At 49.5% G+C, this 19,694-nt stretch overlaps 1 protein-coding gene across 1 annotated transcript in view; it reads left to right on the plus strand.

The window, feature by feature from the left end:
- The window catches only part of RNF216 (ring finger protein 216), a 63,556-nt gene extending 46,137 nt beyond the window's left edge, over positions 1 to 17,419 (plus strand). Inside the window, exons 13-16 of the mRNA XM_059826308.1 lie at positions 4,890 to 4,987; positions 7,493 to 7,715; positions 16,134 to 16,203; positions 16,870 to 17,419. Coding sequence (XP_059682291.1) covers positions 4,890 to 4,987; positions 7,493 to 7,715; positions 16,134 to 16,203; positions 16,870 to 17,189 — 711 coding nt within the window. The 3' untranslated portion in view covers positions 17,190 to 17,419. The remainder of the gene's footprint in view (positions 1 to 4,889; positions 4,988 to 7,492; positions 7,716 to 16,133; positions 16,204 to 16,869) is intronic.
- Positions 17,420 to 19,694: the final 2,275 nt, after the last annotated feature.

Genomic DNA, 19,694 nt, shown 5'->3' on the forward strand with positions numbered 1-19,694 from the left:
CCGTTGCGTGCGGCGATGCTGGCAGCTCCGGGACCGGAGAGCTGCCCCAGCAGTATGTGCTGGAAGGAGCACTCTGTACTGGGCGGGCAGGTACCTGTGAAGTTGGGGACCCCCTTCCCTGTGCTGGGTGTTTGTACCTCTCTAAAGAGGGGTCTTTCACCAAAATGGATGGTCTTGGGCTGGATTATGGCCTCTTTATCCCAGCTTAATGTATAGGAAATCCCAGAAACAGCCCTTGGAGGAGTTTGCTCATGAGAGCTTATCCATGCTTAAAGGTTGCATTCATTTAGCTACTTCTGCATCCATTTTTACTTAAGGTCAGTGCAGCTTTATGGACAGTGGAGACTTTGTGGGGAGGAAAACTGTGTGGTTCTTTGTTTTCCCATTAACTCGTCTGGTTGGGAATTGCAGCCCTGTAATTAAACCAGCGCAGTATGGACTGGCCCTGAGGTGCTATTCTAAGACTATTGCATTCACATCTGCTTTTGGGTAAAACTTGGCCTGTTTGAGGTTAGCCTGTGCTATTGTGTGTCTAAAAGCAGGAAGAAGCAGAGAATCAATCACTGGGGCTCCGTGCCAGCGAGCATCGAAGGGATACACAGTGTGTTTTACCTCCCTCTCACTCCTAGCAGGGAGCTCAGCAGCAAAGGTCCCCGTGTGCAATAGGCAGAGACTGCTGGAGTGTGCAACTCGCCCTTCCTGGGGGACGCGGGGAGTCGCACGGCGCAGCGGCAAAAGGCTTTAATTAACCAGCATATGGAGAGCTAAGGCAGGCTCTGGACTCCGCTCAGAGCCGCCACTGAGAGCTGGAGGGCGGTGATGACAGCCTCGTCCATCGCCTGCTGTTGTTTAAGTTGAGCTTCCCCCTCCTCCTTTTGCATTTTGCTCAATCGTGTAAACTCCTACAGAAGAAGCGGGCATGCAGGAATGCCGTGGGCAGTCGGTCTGTGATCTGTGTGTGTCATCTGATGTTTTTGTCCGTGTGGCATTTGTTTGGGTTGAAACCAGGAAAGCTGGTGCATCCACATTGCCGGCAGCGCATACAAGAGCCTGACTGTAGCCAAAGGACATGGAGACTGGCAGGGAGAAGTTGATTATTTGGGTTGTTTCCCCCAACTGATGTGTGGGCTGGACCTTGGAGAGTTATTTTTAGTAGATGGCAGAGTGAAAAAAAAGTTTAGGCTGTGTTTTAAAACTGTAGCATCCATTGCAAGTACCAGTAGAAGTGCTGAGGAAGGTGGTAGGTTCCCATAAAACACTCCCTTCTACCTTCATTAGGTGCTGAGACAATTAACGAGGACATCTAATGACTGCGATGCCCGTGCTAAAGGCAAGCCGGCCGCCCTTAGCCAGGCTGGCCCTGAGCACAGAAAGCAAAGCTGCGTATCCGCACCGCTGACCCTGGGAACAAAGGATCCTCCTGAACCCAAACATGTTTGTGTTAATCCCGGCTGCTTCCTGGCGGCCAGCGAGAGGAAACGGAGCCACTACCTCTAACAGATGTACAGTGAGGAGATTACAGTGTGTGATTAAACACCCTCTCCATCACATCCTCCACTCCGCCGTCCCAGCCCGGCGCATTAATGGACTGTCCCAGGCTGCCTGCCAAGCTCGGGCAGATGTAACAGGCAGCAGATACTTAAATCTCCTGCATCCGTGCCTGGTTTGGAGCCATTCGCTGATGCCAACGCTTCTGCAAACACGCCGCCCCTCACACCGAAAGCGTGAGCTGTGTTAGCTCTACCTGCCTGCGAGGAGGAGTGGGCTGCGGAAAGGCAGGAGAAACACATGGAATTCACACCATCCAGAAATGATGAATTTAGCTGAAAAGCTGTTAAAACCTAAAACAAAATGTGCTTTCCCACGTCAGGTACCCCTACGCTAGTAGGCCGGGGTTTTGCGAGTGGACAAGGCGCTGGAGGAGGAGTGGGGCAGGGTCTTGGTTTTGGTGGACTGACTCGCTTCTCAGCTGTTAGGTTTGGAGCAGAAGATTTCGGGGCTGGGAAGGACTCGTTCCCTCTTTGTGTGGGTTTAGGCGCTGCCTTATATTGCGGTAGCCAGTCTTGGTGCCAAGTGCTGCTCTTACAGTAGAAATCATCTAGGCTGGTTGCAAAAAATCAGCCATCCTACTGTCTGTTTAGGTTAATTAATATGAGAATGGCAGAGTATGTTTCTTTATCAAACAAAAAGCGGCTTCTAAAATAAAAGAACCCTCTGTGAAAATTGTAGAAATCAGAATTGTCATCACATGAGATGTGCAAACCCCTCAGCAGCCAAGCGAGTTGGATTCGAATAAGAGTAAAAATTTAAAAAAAGGCACTTTTCTTTTCTTGGGCAAGAGCTATGACCTCAGTTACGGCGCTGGAGCGGTTGCCTTTGTCTGAACTGTGGGCTTTCTCCCTGCTTTTGTGCAAAGGGGTCCAACACGGGTTCCTGTAACTGCCAACAATGTGCCATTGTCTTGGGTAGAACAAGGGGAGAAGTCGCATCGAGTTCTGCTAATGGCACATGTATTGTCCATTTTTCCCCGGCCTGTTTGGAGGGGATGTGGCTCAGTCAGAGGCAGCACCAGGTGACACTCGGAGTTAGGAAGCTATGGGGACACCTCCTTCATGGGGTGCATTGGAACAGGCAGGCAGAGCTGGCCTTGGGTTTGCAGCTCTCCGTGGCCAACGCGTCTTGGGAGGGATCCCAGAAGCGTGCACAGCTGCAGCGGTGCTCGCTGTGCAGCGGTCACAGTAACGCGGAGAACCGGATACCTCCTAGCTCATGCCATCCCAGTGCATTTGGGAATCTGCCTCTTCCCTTTCTCCTTGCCTGCACAGGAATGCCTTTTCCCGGGTGTAGGAGACAACTGTTTGGCAAATAGCAGCCTCAGCTCAAGGGAGGGTGTTGATTTTAAATAGCTGCAGCATGCAAAGCAAGGATGGCAGTAACAAAAGGTAAAGGGTATGACTTGGTACAAAAGTATAAGCGGTACCATCTGCTTCAGAAGGGCATCGCTTCTAATTCGGCAGCGAAGGAGGCTCCTGGAGTTAAGTAATTGGGAATAGTAGGCTCCTGGCTGGAAAGTGTGCCAGCCCTTCTGGCAAAAAGCTGTTAAATCTTTGTTGCTGGCGTGTGAAAGTCGTTCTGTGTGGCAGGGCTCCAAGGACTGTTTTTTTAAAAAAAAAGAAGACAGCACTTTTGATCTTGGAATGGCATGTGGCCGGGTGACGAGAATAAAAGGGGAAGGTGGGTCCTCATCGAGATATGTGAACGGCTCCAAGTCTGATCCTCCCGTGCCGCTAACAGCCAGACCTGGCCTGCCAACAAAGGCACACAAAATGGTGCCTGTTTTAACGGCTTTAACAGGGAAACACAGGGTATGATGAATGATTCATGAGGATCAACAGGACCAAGGCATTTACTGCCCCTTAAAACTAGTGCCTGCCTGCCAAAGGGTGCATTTGCAAGGTGAGTGATCACAAAATCCTCTGCTGAGCTTTTGGGACACGGTCACACGCTTGGCTCTGCTCTTACTACAGCCCTTACCCTGCAGTCTGCAAACATGTCTGGCTCACCAGCCAGGACGAGGAGCCTTTAATTCTCCAGATGAAAGCACAAGCTGTTACGCATCTCCCAGCAAGCACAAATACAAAGTAGTCAACATTTTGCACCCCCTCCTAGGGGTAGCTTCCTTGGAAGCTTTGCTCTTCATCCTGTTTGTCTGATTTGCGATCAAAAGAGCGTTGCTGCCTACGTGTGTCTTTAAGCAGTTACTTCTATCGTATCTCACATAAACGTCCAATTTCCTCATTAAAATAAAATGAAAGTAATGCAGTCAGAAAAGATCTGTCTCTGCGGTCGTTGTCTTTCGCTAATAGTGCGACCAGAGCTGGGCAAAGCTCTTTTGGGACCTTCTTTGGTGAGGAGGGGAAGAGGATGCTTCACAGCCGTATGGGTTTTCCTGCCAGGGGGAGAAAGTTGGATTTAAAAGTCTGAGCCCCAGCCATCCTGAAGATGAAACAGTTGGATTGTGAAACGTGTACTTTTTCCAAGTTTGATTTGGATGTTTTTTAATCTTCCTTAAATTAAAGGAAAATCTCTTGTTTGTCCCAAAACAAACTTATGTTTTCTTTGGCTAGCCAACCGAAAAAATCAGCTCTATCCCCAGTGTTAGTCCAAGTTCCCTTGCCAATAGTTGCCTCCGCAGCTCTCCTGCTCCGCGCAGCTTTACCAGTCCCAGATTAGAGCCTCTTTGCTGAGGAGTTTACAAGAACAGGAGAGTTCAGTCACTTGCTCCCAGTTTAGTTCATCTATTCTGCTTAAATTCATAAATATTTGTTCATATTCCACCTCTGTTTCATGGACATTTGTCCACATCCTGCCTTTTTAATCTGTTTACTCACATAAACGGCTTTAACTTTGTGAGGTTTTACAAAGCATAATATGGATTTGCTTGGATGCACAGTGAAGCAGAGTTTTTGATGGAGCTGCAAGGTTTCCATCGCCTGCTGAACTAGAAGCCCTTTGTATGGAAGTGAAGGATTTTGGTCAGGAAACAGATGGACTTGATGTCCTTTAGCACCACGTTTTCATCTCTGTAGTCTCCTCAGGGAAGTAACCAGTGAACCTGGTAGCTGTTCCATGAGTTTTAGGTGAACTAGGATTTACGGACTTGTTTCGTACCTGGATTCTTGTACCTTGGAAACCCCTTGGCCTCTGTTATTGACAGATTTGCTCTCTGTAGAGGACAGACCTGCAGACCTCTATACCATACTGCCAACCCCATCCTCCCCTGAGAACCTGCAGCGTGCTGGCGGAAGAGATGGCAATTTTTCCAATTCCTAATGCTGTTAGTGGTGTGCTGGGTCTTCTCTTTCTTTAATACTTGTTATCCTCCTCAGGAAACGTGTCGGAAGTGCCAGGGGCTGTGGAAGGAGCACATGAACCTCACCTGCGAGCAGCTGGCTGAGAAGGATGACATCAAATACAGGACGTCCATGTAAGTAAACTCCACGACCAGGCAAAAAAGGGGGGGTGAATGAATTCGTAAAGGCAATGCGCTCTGGCGTGGAGGGGGTGAGGAACCCCTCTGTTCTTGTGACCGTAACAGACACCCTAAAGTTCTGCTGGGTGTCGCTGCCTTCCATCGCGGAGGTCCTAGGGACGTCAAAGCTGAGGGGTCAGAAGGCTCCCGGGATGGGATTTCTTCCTGTGAAAGATACTTGGCAGCCGATCCAGCTGGTAATTCGAGAACGTGGGAGAGTTGTCACCAGACCAGCCCGTTCCTCTGGCTAGCCCAGTGTCTGGCAGGCTGGCACCTGGTCCTTCTCAGAGGTGAGAAACCCCCATTAGTGTTGCTTTGGGGGGAGAAGGGAGGTGTTGCACAGAGGCAAAGAAGTGTATTGAGTCACGGTAAGTCATTATTACCCTTTGAAAAATCTGGAGCGGAGACAACACGTGGTTTGCTCAGCTACTACTTTCTGGCTTCATGGGAAGGGATGTGTTTTCTTACAGAAGCTTGTCTCTGTTTCTAACCGGTTTGTAGGAATTGTTACCAAATTGAGTCACATTTTGAAATATGCTGGTGTAAATCCTGAGTGTTTCCCTAAAATCTTTTAAAGTTTGATCTCTCTCTAGCTGCCGTAAATGACACAATCCTCTGTCTTTAGGGTATAAGGGAAGGTTCATCCATGGAGCTGCATGTCTGCTGCAGTCAAATGGGACTTGCCCATGTTGCCTAATCCTTTCCTCTCCGATTTAGAGTCTGTCCGGCATGAGTAGAGGCTGGAAAGCTCCACCACTGTGAGGCTGAATGACTGTTGCTTGCTCATCCTGCAGGCCCTAATTCAGAACAAAATCTTTATGGATTTGATATGACTTTTTTCTCTGTCACTCCTTTCCCTGTAGGAAAGAGGGGTGAGAGGGAGGAGGAATGAGTTGTCATGTCCCTAATAAGGAAAAAAAAGCAGTTTCAAAATCTTTAGGAGGAACGTTTCTGTGGATGGATGAGTCTTACTGCCTGATACAATAAAAGCTTCCTTTTGAAGCCCTGCGTAAGGAAAGGGAAGCACAGCTGGAGTTCAGCCCAAACTTCCTGCCTTGCTCAAAGTTTCCAAAAAAAAAAAAATCTGCATCAGCAGCATCCTGTTGAGGAGCGGAGGGAAGAGCAGCTGCAGCTCAGAGGAAAGTCAGTCTCAAGTTGTTGGTTTTTTCCTTTCTATTCTTAGCCTATCGCCAAATGCCTGGGCGCAGGTCATGCCAGGTGTAACTGTGTGGGAGCTGTGGGTAGCTGCAAGGCAGCTGAAGTTCCCACCTCGCCATTCCCTGCTCCTCTGGCTGTGCTGACGGAGCGGTTTGTCGGGGCTGCGCTGTAGCCTGGTTTGCTGCTGTGATCCTCCTCAAAAATACCGCCCTGTCATCTCCCAAACATATGTTGACTTTGCAGGTCCACTAAAGTAGTTGGGTGGAGATGCCTGGTTAAGGAAGATCATTCCCCACTGTCAGGTCAGCACAGCCAGAGAACTGTGCTTCCCTCAATGAAAACACAGTCTCTTTACTCTTCTGTCATCAGATTTCACTTCTAGGTTGTGAATTAAATTGTAACGTGATCTCCAGCGGTCAGAAAATTGGCCCTTAGGATGACAACTTATATTCTTAAGTCTTTTAATTAAATGACCGAGGCTTTCCTCCGTTTCTGTGCCAAAATAGTATTGCTACGAGCTGAGCCTTTGCAGCGGAGCGCGTGTCGCTGCCAGGATGTCTCTTGGGGACAGGGACTGTGCTTTGTCCTGGATTCCCATTTGCACTCCATCAGAATAAAACCCATCTCTTGAATCTAAAGGAATAACCTTTGGAAAATGTGTGTAGGGAATCTTAAGAGAAGGGGGAAAGCCCAGTCCCTGTGGGGAAAGATGTGATTATTTTTTAGTTACTGATGTAAATTTAACAAAAACCAAATAGATCTGGAGCGTAGCAGCCAGGATTGGGACAAAAAAAACAAAAAAAAAAAAAGGTATTTCGTGGCAACTTTGTAGCCAGAGCAACAGGCAAACATAAAACTAGCTGGCAGATGACAGCCACGGGTTTGCTTTTCCTGAACTTTATCTCCCGGGCCGTATTTCTCCGCAGCCAAGTCAAGCATCCACGTGCCCTTTGGCCCTTTGACTTAAAGCTTAAATTCCTCCCAAGCCAGAGTCTGGCGCTGCAGCATTTTGGCTCACATGGAAACCAGGATTGGGTCTGCAGCATGCAGCCAGTGATTGACTTTCTTACACTTAATTTGTTCTTGAGTTGTCACGGGGTTGGCTCCAAGTGGAGCTGAGCCCAGACCTCCTTGGAACAGCGGCGGACCGTGGGGATGGTGTGGGAGGGAAGAGGAGGGGGAGAGGTGCACTGGGGGAAAGGGGGTTAAAGCATCGCTGGGATAGCGTAACAGTAATTTTACCGCAGGCTGGTGGCTGCAAACACCCCTCCTCTAATTCTTCTCCCTCCTCTTGTGTTGCAGAGAAGAGAAAATGACGGCCGCCCGAATTAGAAAATGCCACAAGTGTGGGACTGGCCTAATTAAATCGGAGGGTTGCAACCGCATGTCCTGCCGTTGCGGTGCTCAGATGTGCTACCTCTGCCGGGCTGCCATTAACGGGTACGACCACTTCTGCCAACACCCCCGGTCGCCCGGGGCTCCCTGCCAGGACTGTGCAAAGTGCTCTCTCTGGACAGATCCCACAGTAAGTAATGAAGGACTTTTGTGAATGATTCGCACCCTGATTTCAATTACTGTTCCATGCCAGCACGTTGAAATACATGCCTTCAACCAGAGGAAAACGGCTGTTTTTAGACAGCACAACTATTTTTCCTTTCCCAGGGCGGCTAAAAAACACACTGGAAGCCTACATCAGCACAGAGTCACATCTGACCACAACTTGGAAGGAACTGGCGTTGCTTTAGGGAAAAACGGCTCCTGTTAGATGAGGGCTTTGGCTGGAAGTGCTCTGAGCGTTGTTCTGGGGAGTGGGGCTTGTGGAAGGAGCTGGTGGGGAGCGTGTGCTGGCACCAGGCACGGTAGCCAGCGTTAGGATTACTCGGACTCATTCCTAGTTTTGCAGCTGAGTTGGAGTTTGGTACGGCTTTGCGCGTGGAGGCAAGGGGAGTCACGTCTTTTTTGGTGCCCAGATCATCTGCTCGCTCTGCGAGTCCCTTCACAGAGATAGAGGAAAGTGCCTGCAAGCCAACGGTCCAGAGTTACGGTTGGGTCCGTTCTCACGGCTGTTATCAACAGCTGCGAAGGGAGAACTGAAGCATGGACTGAGCTGTAAGGGAAGCTGTAGTAACTTAATACACCTTGTAGCTGTGACAAGCATGGGAAAACTTACTGCAGCATCTCTGTAAATAGAGGTCTTCAATACCAGCAATCCGGAAGGAGTGTAGGTAGGAGCAGGAGTTGAATTTCTTAATTTCAGCAAAGCAGTAGAGCAACGTGAATGTGGCTCTGCCTTCCCAGGGCTTGTCTGAGCTTCATTTGTCCAAACACTTCTTTGTCTCGGGCTGCTGCAGCTTGCCAGAGACTGCTGCCAACCCCTCTTTCTGCAGCGGACGTGCGCAATTCTGCGCCTGCACGGAGCAAAGGAAAAGCCACTCTAAATCTCTCACTTCTACCTGCAGGCGCTTGGGGATCTCCCAGCGAGGTCCCAACCGGCATAAACTTCCTAGCCCTCTGCTTGCCTGCCTTTATTCCCTGCGTTATCCGATCAACGTGAGGTGTTAAACTGAACATAGACAGACACCTCCTCCTAGACACCCCTGTAGCGTTTCCGACACCTGGTTATGCACTCCCTGGATTCCTGTCCCATTCCTCCCTGATTTCCACCAGGATGCGATGCAGGATTCGGCAGCGCTAATGTCCTTTGTTCCCGTCAGGCTGCTGATTGTGCTGCGTGATGGCATTTGGTCAGAGCCAGAGAAAACATGAGGCCTCTCAAAAAGCTCATACTGTACTTTAAAATAAATAAATAAATAAGCAGCACAAAGAGGGCACTGTCACCAAGCACTTTCCAGCTCTCTAATTAACCAATGTTGTGGCAAAGAAAAATTTCCCACCGTCAGCAGAGCGCTGGCACTGCCTGCTCTTTTTTTTTTTGTTTTGGATGACGGAGCACTGGTGGGCTGGGGAGGTGAAGTTGGGTGACTGTCCTTGCTGCGGTGCAAAGAATAACATGAAACTCAAGTGTTGGCTTCTAAGACTGAAACGACGGATACTGGCGTGCGTTGTCCCCCTTCGTAAGGGGCTTAGGGACACTAACCCAGTCCCACCTGGGTGATCTGCAGTCTTGTATGGGACGTAAACAGGAATTAACATGGTGGGTGTGAAGAGGGGAGTGAATTTGAATTTTGACATGGGGATACGAAAGAGCAAGAGGCCATTGCATCAGTAGTGTCTTGTTCTTTGTCGGGGACGATGTCCATCCAAGGGATAACCTCATCCTGGCTCTGCCGGCTGTTGCATTGGCATCTTCTTGTGCCTTTTTCAACTCCTCTGTTTCTTCTTTTGGCTCAATTTCTTTTATTCTGTTGAAGTCAGTAGACAGCTGGTGCTGTGCCTATGGGAAGAGAGTGTCTGTTGAGGGCTTGCATGTGTTTGCAGCCATACTCTGCATGCGTGCAAGTACCGAGCAGACAAGACCAGGTCATCTCGTCACCTGTGGAATTAGCAGCCCATCCCTTAGGAGCTGGCGCTCCTCTCCCTGGATTAGGCTTTGCTGCAGAATGGGTAGGGCATACATGTGGCACTAAAGCTTGGCTTATAGAGGGTGACAGGATGTTTTTGTCCTGATTTCTGATGCATTCATGTACAGCCTCAACTAGAACAGTCTTCACAGCAGACCAGTGGCATGGTCACAGTACCACAGTCTTGTCCATCTGCATTTCACGGATGTAGACTTCAGCCTTCTGTCAGACTTGGATGACTTCATACCTTTGTGAAGGATCTGGTTTGGGTCTAAACCCCCATTATTTACAGCAAAATTCAGGTTTCTTTAAAATAGGGAACGTTTGTTCTTTTTCACATGTTTAACGTTTTCTGAGTCTGAAGTGATTCTTGTGAAAGTATAAGTCAACCTATTCATTAGCTTGGGTTAAAAACAAATTGAAGACAGTCCTCTAGGAACTGCAGCATCTGTTAGTCTTTGTCTCAGATGATCTTGAGAGAGTAAAGCAGACGCTTCAAAATTTCCCATAATAAAAGGTTAGTTAGAGATCTTGTCCCTATGCTGTAATCAGACTTGAGACTAATTTAAAAGTATCAGTGCAATATTTGTTGGCTCAGAGACAAGCTGCAATCAGGCTGTGGTCAGCAGTTTCCAGGGTAGCAGGTGATAATCGCTTAATCACTGCATTTCTTCTAGAGCTAATGGGTGCCCTGCACCCCTGTAGCATATGAACACAGGCCAGCAGCTCTTGTCGGTAAGCTGCTGGGCCAAAAGTCCTCGTGTGCCTGTTCTGCAGCCCGTGCTAGCTTTGGCTCGGCTCGCTGAGACGTTGCTGGCTGCAGGAGGGGCTGATGCAATGTTGCCAGAGACAAAGCTCGGGACGCAGCGGTGAGAATTGGCTCTGCAAACAGCAGGCTCTGGGACTCGGGGGCTGTGTTTTCCCTGATTTCTAAATATCTGTAGCAAACCTGAAGCTGATATGTGCATTTTAGCCGGTTTGTACAAATCCCCTGATGCAATTTGACTAATGCATTCTGACTGTTTTGGTAAACCAGGTTCTGCTCTTGTATGTATTATTTTTGATTTAATACTCGTCTTTGGACTATCAATAATATTGCATAGCGGCTTTTTTGGCTTTAAAGTTTAAGATGTTTTCAGTAAACTCTTAAAACACACCAAAGGCCCCTCATTAAAGTTCAAAGCAGAAGACTAATCATTATAAGGTGTTTGCAATTATCCCTCCTTCTAGCGTTATAAACAGAAGATGCTGAGCGAAGACTGTGTAAAAACTTCAAATGCATTAAGGAAATGCATGTAGCACACAGCACTGCCTTTAGGATTTGGAGGGGGGAAGCACCCCTACATTTAGAGGGGGGTGTGGTTTTTTTAACATGCTATAAAATGCCTTAATTATAAGCATACGGTTAATCCGCGGTATTCACAGAAAGCCGTCAATACGGAATGCCTGTTGCTAAAATAACTCTGCATTTCTTAAACGCCAGCTTGTGCTTCGTCCCCGTCCTGGCCCCCCTTTTCCTGCAGCACTGCGGATGCCCTGTTCCAGTTACAACACAGCCTGCTTTTATCCCCTGCTTCCTGCTGCATGGAGGAACACGCCGGAGACAGCCGATGCCTGTTCTTGCTCAGGCTCTCCGCAGCTGATCTGGGAATGATTTGAAACAAAACCCCTTAGTCCTTTGGAAGCCTCTGTCGTGAAAAATCATTTCAAGTTTATTAGTAACGGCTGCGGCCACACATACGTGGAAAAAGAAAGCAGGAAAAAGCCAGAAAGGGGGAGGGCGGTGGTGGTAAAGGCACTTTCTAAAGACAGGGGAGGGCTTGCGCAGCCCAGAAATAGTTACCAGGTCTCTTGTTTTCCCTCTTTCAGGAGGCAGGCAGCCGTTTTCCCGTGACACTTAATAATTAAAGATAACGAGAAGCGCAGTAGATAAAAACAGAGCTTTCAAAAGCTGCCAAAAATGGCACTTTTGTTCTGGGCAGAGGAGGTTTTATTTGGGGGGAGGTTGTCTCTGTGTGACTTGAGGAGCTTTTATCTCCTTTGCTGCTGTTTTTCCTTGTTCCCGATGAGCTGTTTGTTTCTCCGGCGGCTCTTTCCGCGTGCGCGCAGGGCCCTGCGTGGATGCTGGACGTGGCTTCTCTGTAGCAGCATTGTTGGAACGGGCCTCCCTGCCATGAAAAGGTGCCTCGCTTAGCAACCCAGCCCAGCTCTTTAGTAAATCCATCCACAGACCCGAGCCATCCTTTCTGCTGTGATTGGCTCCGTGCTCGCCGCATTCCCTGGATTCAATAGGAGAGGGCTGAAAGGAAAAGCCTCCTCCATGCCGAGATCCTTTGGCAGGAGGGGAATCGCGGGGGCAGGCTCTCGGACTGGCCAGGGACGGGCATTTTTTTTGGCTACGGGACTGGGGATGAGCCCTGCGAAGAGCATCCCACTCTCGGGTTTGGGGCAAAGCTCGGTCCTCCTGTTTTGCCGCTTAAAAACCGCGGCCGCTATTAGTAACGGCGTTTGCTTTCTGCAGTGTTTGCAGATAAGAAGGGTGAATACATCTCAGAGATCCTTTGCATTTTTGTTTTGGCCACCTCCCTTCTCCCGTGATGCAATGGAGCGTGGGGAAGGGCCACGCTATAGCATTGCCCTGCATTTTCTTTCTCAGGAGGAGAGCCAAGTTACATCCTTGCTCAAAAAACATGCGGGCTGGCCAGTGCTGAGACCCCCCCAGGGTTTGCTTTTTTCTTTTTTCTTTTTTTTTCTGTAGGCAAGACAGCTGACAGGAAGATGACTGTTAATTTGACAAGATAAAATCCCTTCAATCCACACAGCCTGTGAACAGGCTATTAAAATTATAATCTAATCCTTTATTAAGGGACTTGAACCCACTCAGGAAAATGGACACAAGAGGCTTTTGAAATTGTACTGCAGCCTCCACCCCATGTGACATTAAATGGTTTCTTACCACAACAGCCAGCCGTAAGTGCGCTAAAGAAAACTTAATTTTTTGTGTGGATGCTTTACCGCTAGATGAATCAGTCATCTCTCTCCAATTAAGTGTGGAATCAAAAAAACAGCCTTTGCTTCTCAAAGGATTAGTGGTGTTTTGCAAAAATCACTGTTGTACATGGTGAATATTTGCAGGATTGAGTCTTGGTTTTTAATTCTGACCTGTGCCAGTGCAATATGTAATAGGCAGAACTTGTGGCATCAGCTTTCCTTCACAAATATCCTAAAATTACCTTGCTGTGCACATATCATCAATCCTTTTGTTCCAGCTGCAACGTGGATCTTTCCTAAATGCTGTGTATTCATCACTTGCCAAATTTAATGTCAGCTGCTTAAGTAGGAAGGCGCACGTTGTGTACCGTATTTTTGTTCTTTCTATATTAATGAATACCAGTTTTTCAGAGATACTGATGCAAAACCAAAAATTCTAAGCCAAGGCTTGGTATGTGGGGTTAAATATAAATACTTCTTAACCTTACACTGCGAGAATACACTTTTATCAGCAGAGAAGCAACAAAGCTGATAACTTCTGTTCTTGGAGATGTGGTTTGTTATGCCTCTGCTGTGATTTGCAATCGCAAAACTAGTCGGGAACTCGTCATCCCGATCCGGGTCTGTTCTTGGCAGGTTTTTTGCATCTAGGGTATGCTGCAAGGTTTGCCCCCTCTTGAAGACCAAGAGGGGATGGGCTTCAGTAGGGATCTCCGGTTGAGGTGATGTGTTTTATGTTGTCCTTGCGAGATAGACGTCGTTTTGGAGATCTGGCAGATGGGGTTTGCTGTTACGCATTTCCCCGGCGCTCTGGGAGCTGCAGTAATTGAAGCCAGCATCACCTTGGGTGCGCATGCAGCTGGCTCGCCAGCCCCGGGGGCAGATGGCTTTGTCGATCCGTCATTAGTGCGGAGGTCAGCTGCAGTTTAAACTGGGGGGGTGTCCAGCGGCCCTTGCTGCAGGAGGATCTTGTAAAGTTGCGTTGTTGATGTGTCCAGCTCCCCAGGCTTCTGCAGGACTGACCGGTATCAAGAGTGGGGTTTGCAGGAGCTGCGGGTGGTGGTGGCGGGACCGTGGTGTCCCTGGAAAGTACTGTTTCAGAGGGTTAGTCACAGACTTTTACTTCAGTCTAAGCTTTTTTTTTTTAAGTTAGAAGGGACTTCTGCATGTTTCTGGGCTCTAAGGTGAGGTTTATGCATTTGTGTGAGTGAAGGAGGTGGGGTGATCTTGTTCCGTTGAGCTTAAAATACGTTTCTTACTTGTCATATAACTAAAAAAACTGTTCGGGAGCATCTTTTCCAGTAAGCGGCAATAAAATGGGAGAGGTGGCTATCTCCATTTTCCAACAACATTGCAAAAAATATTCTGGGAAGAAAAAAGAAATGAAATCTTGAAGCTTTGGGGCCACCCTTTGTGAGTGCTGCTCGGGCAGCAAAGGAGCGGAGGATGTTCGGTTGCCCGCTGCAGAGCGTGCCCAGGTTGTTTTCCAGCCAGGGAACGTCACAATCTGATATTTGGGGGGTAGTTAGAAGTTCTGTATAGGCTCAGAAGAGCTATTCTTCAGCAGTTTTTATGGAGATAGATAGGCTGTAATTAACAGTCCATGGAAGCAGCCCGCTTGGAGGGAAAAAAAGCATGTGCTGGAAAGTCTTAATTTTAACCATTGACTCGCAGAATAATGAAAGGGAGGGAAGTATTGAGTTTGATGGCTTTCTGCAGATTAAGATAACTTCAGTCTCCCAGGGAAACCTTATCTGGTGGCGGGAGGAGGGCACATCTTAGCAAGCTTCCCAGGCGTTGCTGCTAGACATGTGCAGGACCATGAGATTGGAACTGGGAAGCTGGCTAGACTTAAAATAATTTCAACGTAGCTGCACACATGAAGCATATTTTGAATTTGGTCCCAGAGCACTCTTCGAAATAGAGGATATTTTCCACATTAAGAGTGTTCAGGAAGAAATTTATGGGTTTTGGCAGTACTGGAATTAGGATGAATAAAACAAAGCAGAGTCTTGCACATTGTGGACTACGTGGGGCTTGGGGTTTCCCTCCTGCTCCACCGTTAGCGCTTGCAGATGGACTGCTGAAGCAAACCAAAAGCTCCTTTGTATGCAGGTAGACCCAGCGTGGCTGATGCCTGATGTAGGTGTTGTGTGTCACCCAACAGCTCCTGTTCTTGGCCTTCTTCCTTAATAACTAACATCAAGAGTACAAACACTGTCCGGGAGGCTTAGCTATTCTCGTTTGTTTTCTGAAAGCGCCAGGTAGTGTTCTCATCCCAACGGACACGAAGCAGCAGCAGATGCAGCCCTGCAGAGACCAGGAGGACCTCTGTTGCCGTCGCCGCACATATGGCCAGCAGAAGCATCTGCTGCCTGGCGCTAAAAGGGAGGCATCTCTTTAGTTGTTCGGTGTGTCTTTGTTACCCTGATAGCTCCCGCATGCTGTGGTGCGCTGAAGAAACTCATTTTTTCACAGCCGTTCTTGGGAGTGGACAGCTGATGCTGAAGCATGAATTGGGGTGATTCTCTCTGGTTTCACGCCAACGCTAGCATGGCCTTGGGTAAAGCCTGAGAGCTGCCTGGACCCCACGGGCTGTCGGTGCCCATGACCGTCCCTCCAGGCAAGACTCTCCTAGCTCATGAGTTGCATGGTCTTCTACCAGGACTTTGTCCACCGTGCTCCCTTGATCTAGTAAAAGGTGGTGTAAATGCCATCTCTCCAGATACCTGCAGCCACCTGAGGCTTCACGGCGTTGTTTGGTCTCACTGCTGCTCCTTTGGGTTGACAAAACTGAAGATGATGAGGGGCAGAAGGACAACTTCAATTTCTGGCTTGCTCTTGTGTTCTTTTTGAGTAGCGGGTCTAAATATTCTTGCTATAACCTCTAGATAGACATTAAAGAAACATACTGCGATTTATGCCCTCCTCAAGTTACAGATAAGATCTAAATGGCCTCGTCGCAGCGCCGTTTAGCTACTAGAGCCAGGATTTAAGTTGTGTTAATTCCAGCTGTTGGGCCAAAAACTCTAGAAGTGCTAGCATAATGTAAATATTTAATAGACTATTGCCATTTAAAAGATTAACAGCTCTCCAGCAACTCTTCAGATGGGCGGAGCTGGGTTGCAGTTCTCTGGTTTCCATCAAGTCAATGAATTTTAGCACTGATCTCCCTGGGAAGCTGATCTAAGCCTCTTAGTCATACTCCGTAGACTAGGCTTGGCTCTGTGCAAGTTACTTGTCCTGCAGTCTCCCATCGCAGCCTTGCTTTTGACTAAACCTAGGTCAACCCCCAACGAGGACAACTCAGCCAAATTTACCTTTTTATTCCTGCGCAAACATGTGCTGAAAAGAAAAGGAGGCCGGAGAGAATAGAAGGTTGCTGCAGCAGGAATTAGCCCACTGACTCTTGATATTCCTGTGTTTTCTAGGAAGATGATGAGAAGATAATTCAGGAGATTCAGAAAGAAGCTGAAGAGGAGCAAAGGAAGAAAAATGGAGGTAAGTCACAGTCTTTACCCGTGCTTTGAGATCAAACTGAGGACAACAGGAGACCATAGGGTTCCCAGCTACTGAAAAGTCTCTGGATCTTTGTTGGCTTCTTCCCATGGCCTGGCTGCTTGCAGGCTTCTTTGTGCATCGCTGTGCTGCACCAAGCATCACCCAAATCTTGCTCCAGAGAGGTTTTGCAAGCCGTTTCCCTGTTCCTACTGAGAGCCGGTCTAGCCTTAAAATGCAGTTGCTTGCAGGCTTTAGCTGGGACTGTGGGGAGACACAAGGCTTGTGTCCAGCTCTCACTTGGTGCCGCGTGTGTCATGGATGCGCAGACCTGTCTCCTCTCTGCTTGGCAAGGTAGCTGAAGGGCAGCGTAACCTCTGTGCTCTGTGGTGGGGGTGCAGGGTTGTGCAAGGGGCTGCCCCACATCCCTACAAAAGGAGATGTTCGCCCTTTGTGGTGTGGTGTTGATGAAAGGAGCCACCCTGGAAAGCTAGTGCTGTGCTCCATGGTGCCTGGAGCATGGAAGGGGCAAGCAGTGATGCTGTAGAGAGCATACTATAGGAACATGCTGGGGATGGGGGATGCCGACTGCAAATGTAAGACTGTAGACCAAGCTTGGTGAGTTTTCGTTTCTGGGATGACTGGCTCTTTTCTCTCCTTCCTCTGCAGAGAACAGCTTCAAGCGCATCGGCCCTCCTGCAGAAAAGCCCGTGGAGAAAATCCAGAGAATTGAAGTCATCCCCAGACCTGTTCCTCAGAACCTCCATCAACCCCGGATGCCCCCTTACCCCTTCGTGCACCCTCCCTTCCCGCTCCCTCCTGTCCGTCCCATGTACAATAACATCCCCCTCAACATCGGCCCTATCCCTGCCCCCTACGTCCCCCCGTTGCCTAACATGAGGGTGAACTATGATTTTCCCCAGATCAATGTTCAGCTGGAGCACAACTTGCCTATGCACTTTGGCCCTCAGCCTCGACACCGGTTCTGACCTGGTTCAATCAGCACTTGGCGTAGAGTCACTGCAGGGCGAAGCCACCCCAGTAACGTCCCCCCCTTCCTGCTCTAGCCCCTCTCGGTTTAGCCAGCTGGAAGGCGACCCGCTCTGACTCACGCGTACCGGCACTGCACCCCTCTCTAGAGCTTCTCTGAACCTTTGCAATCAAACATTTCAACCTGTGCTGCAACAGGGCTTGGTGCTGCATTTCCAAGGGGTCTCTCCCTGTGTTGGACATCCAGGTATTTTGATTTGGCAAAGCCTGGTCAGGCAGCTCTCGGGAGGGAAAGTGAGACTTTGTGGAGCTCAGGGATGCAGCCGTTCCTTGGGGACTTCCAAAAAAAAATTCCTGCCTTCCTGCTGGCCGGAGCAGCTGCCGCACAGTCAATGAGTCTTGGGGGAAGGGAGGAGAGACTTGACGTCTGGGTAAGACCTTCAGGAACAAGATAACGGGAGTCGGCTGCCCCTAGCCTTCTGCCCGCGGAGAGGCACGAGGCTGGGGTTCCCATGTTCTCCAGCATCCCTGTAACCTGCTAGCACCTCCCAGCAGCAATAAATTGTTCAAAACCAAGTCAGTCTAGTGTTTTTAGCATTTCTCGCTCTGCAAGTGGAGTGAGGGGATGCAGCAGCCATCTCGTTGCTGAGACCTCGGTAGGAAGCCTGCAGCCGTGTTCTGTCTCAGGGCTTTAGGAAGTAGCAGAAGACTCAGGCACCCTAATCTCTGGCTGAACTGGACTTGCCCTCTTTGAAAGGCTCAGGTTTCTTTCCCCCAGAGGTGGGTGCCTCTCAGCTTCCAAAACGTGGCCTTTGCTTTGCTGTTCTCATCTGACATCCCAAATCCTCCTCTGCCAGCAGTCGTCGGACAGCTGGTAGAAGCACCCAGAGCCTAAGCAGCACCCTTCGTTGCAAAAACTGCTTGGGCAAATTTAGATGCATAGACAGTGGTGGGTGATGTGTGCTGTGGCAGAAAAATTAGGAACTACCCCTGAAGTCGTGCACACAGGCAGCGGTGAGCCGGGAACCCCCTTAGCCAAACCCCCGCAACCGAACAGCCTTGTGCTGCAGGATGCTGGCTGCTTCCGCGGCGCTTAATACCTTCTGAAAATGCGTGTTTCAGCTTAATCGGCTTCGGAAAAAGGCGTTAAAAGGCAAACCTGAGTATTGCTGGGCTTAGGAAGCGAGGGTTTAGGAAAAGCAAAACTTCTTTGTGAGAAGCGGGGTTGGAGTCGCTGGGCTGCGGGAGGAGCGCTGGCACAAAGCCCTTTCCCCACAGCCCTTGGCTGTACTGTCTGGTACAGCCCCCCTTTAGGAAAAAAAATGGTTGGAGTGGAAAAAACCCTCCTCCCAAAAACGCTTAGCAGCCCAGTTGTGCTGTCGTTCCCCGAGTGGTTTGGTCTGGGCCGCATCCTGCTCCGTCCTGCTGGGACGCTCGCTGCACTGCCCCTCCTGTTACTCCCCCCGTGTTTCAGCATCTAGGTGTCTTCTGGTTTTATTTGTTTTTCAGGTAAAAGTCCCTGCCTCCACCTCACGGCTTCTGCCAAACCTTTGCTTGCAGCTCTCTGTAACCGCTCCCGGCACAGCATCTCCTCGGGCACGCAGTGAGCGATGGGCGCGGGGCTGTCGGTGGGATGCTCCCCGGAGAGAGTCTGCCTCCACCGTGGCCCAGGACAGTGTCTGGGGACTGTTGTCCCCAGGAGGGTCTCGCAGAGGGGACTTCCACGCTTTTTGGAGCTGAGTCAGCAATTTCTCCCCTCTCAGGCATTGCCTATGGGTTGAACGTACCCTGCGGAGCGCTCTGTTCCAGCTCCACAGTGCCGCGGTCTCTCTAGCATTAATAACCAAGTGGTATTCCCTTGCTGCTATAATTTTCTTTTTTTATTTTAATTTATTTCTGGAAGTAGACTGGGGGCTGCAGGAGCTCACCGTTTGCTGCTCGGCTGGGTTTTAGCCAGGTTTAAATCCCGCCTCGCACCAAGCAATTCCTGCAGTAGCCAGGAGCGGGGTGTCCTGCTGGATTTGGGAAGGGAGGACTGTGTTCACAGCGTTAGCGGGTGGCGAGAATATGGACCCAGGTCCAAAGAAGCACAGGTCCCTTCCCCTTACAGAAAGAGAATCCTGATGGTTTTTTAACAGCCGAGATCTTGCGGCTTGGATGAGCCCTCCAGGCTTTCTGAAGCACATGCCTTTCCCTGGCAGGGTGGTCGCGGTTGTCCCCCAGCGCCTGCCTGTGCAGAGGGGGGGTCAGGCAGTGGAGGGGGGTCAGGCAGCCGGGGCACAGCTCAGCTGCGGAACCGGTGGCCCAAACTACGGCGGAAACGTGATGTGTCACACAGCGCTCCGTGGCTGGGAGCACTAGTGAAAACTGATGGTCCAATCCCGTCTTTTGGTGCGTGTCTAGAGATGGGCGGGCATCAAGAACTAAGCCTTGGCAGAGGGAAGCGCGGAGATGGAGAGAGAGGGATGGAGAAGTGTCGGGCAGAGGTGGCAAGGGGAGGTTGG

The sequence above is a fragment of the Gavia stellata genome, chromosome 18 (assembly GCF_030936135.1).
Source record: "Gavia stellata isolate bGavSte3 chromosome 18, bGavSte3.hap2, whole genome shotgun sequence".
Taxonomy (NCBI): Eukaryota; Metazoa; Chordata; class Aves; order Gaviiformes; family Gaviidae; genus Gavia; species Gavia stellata.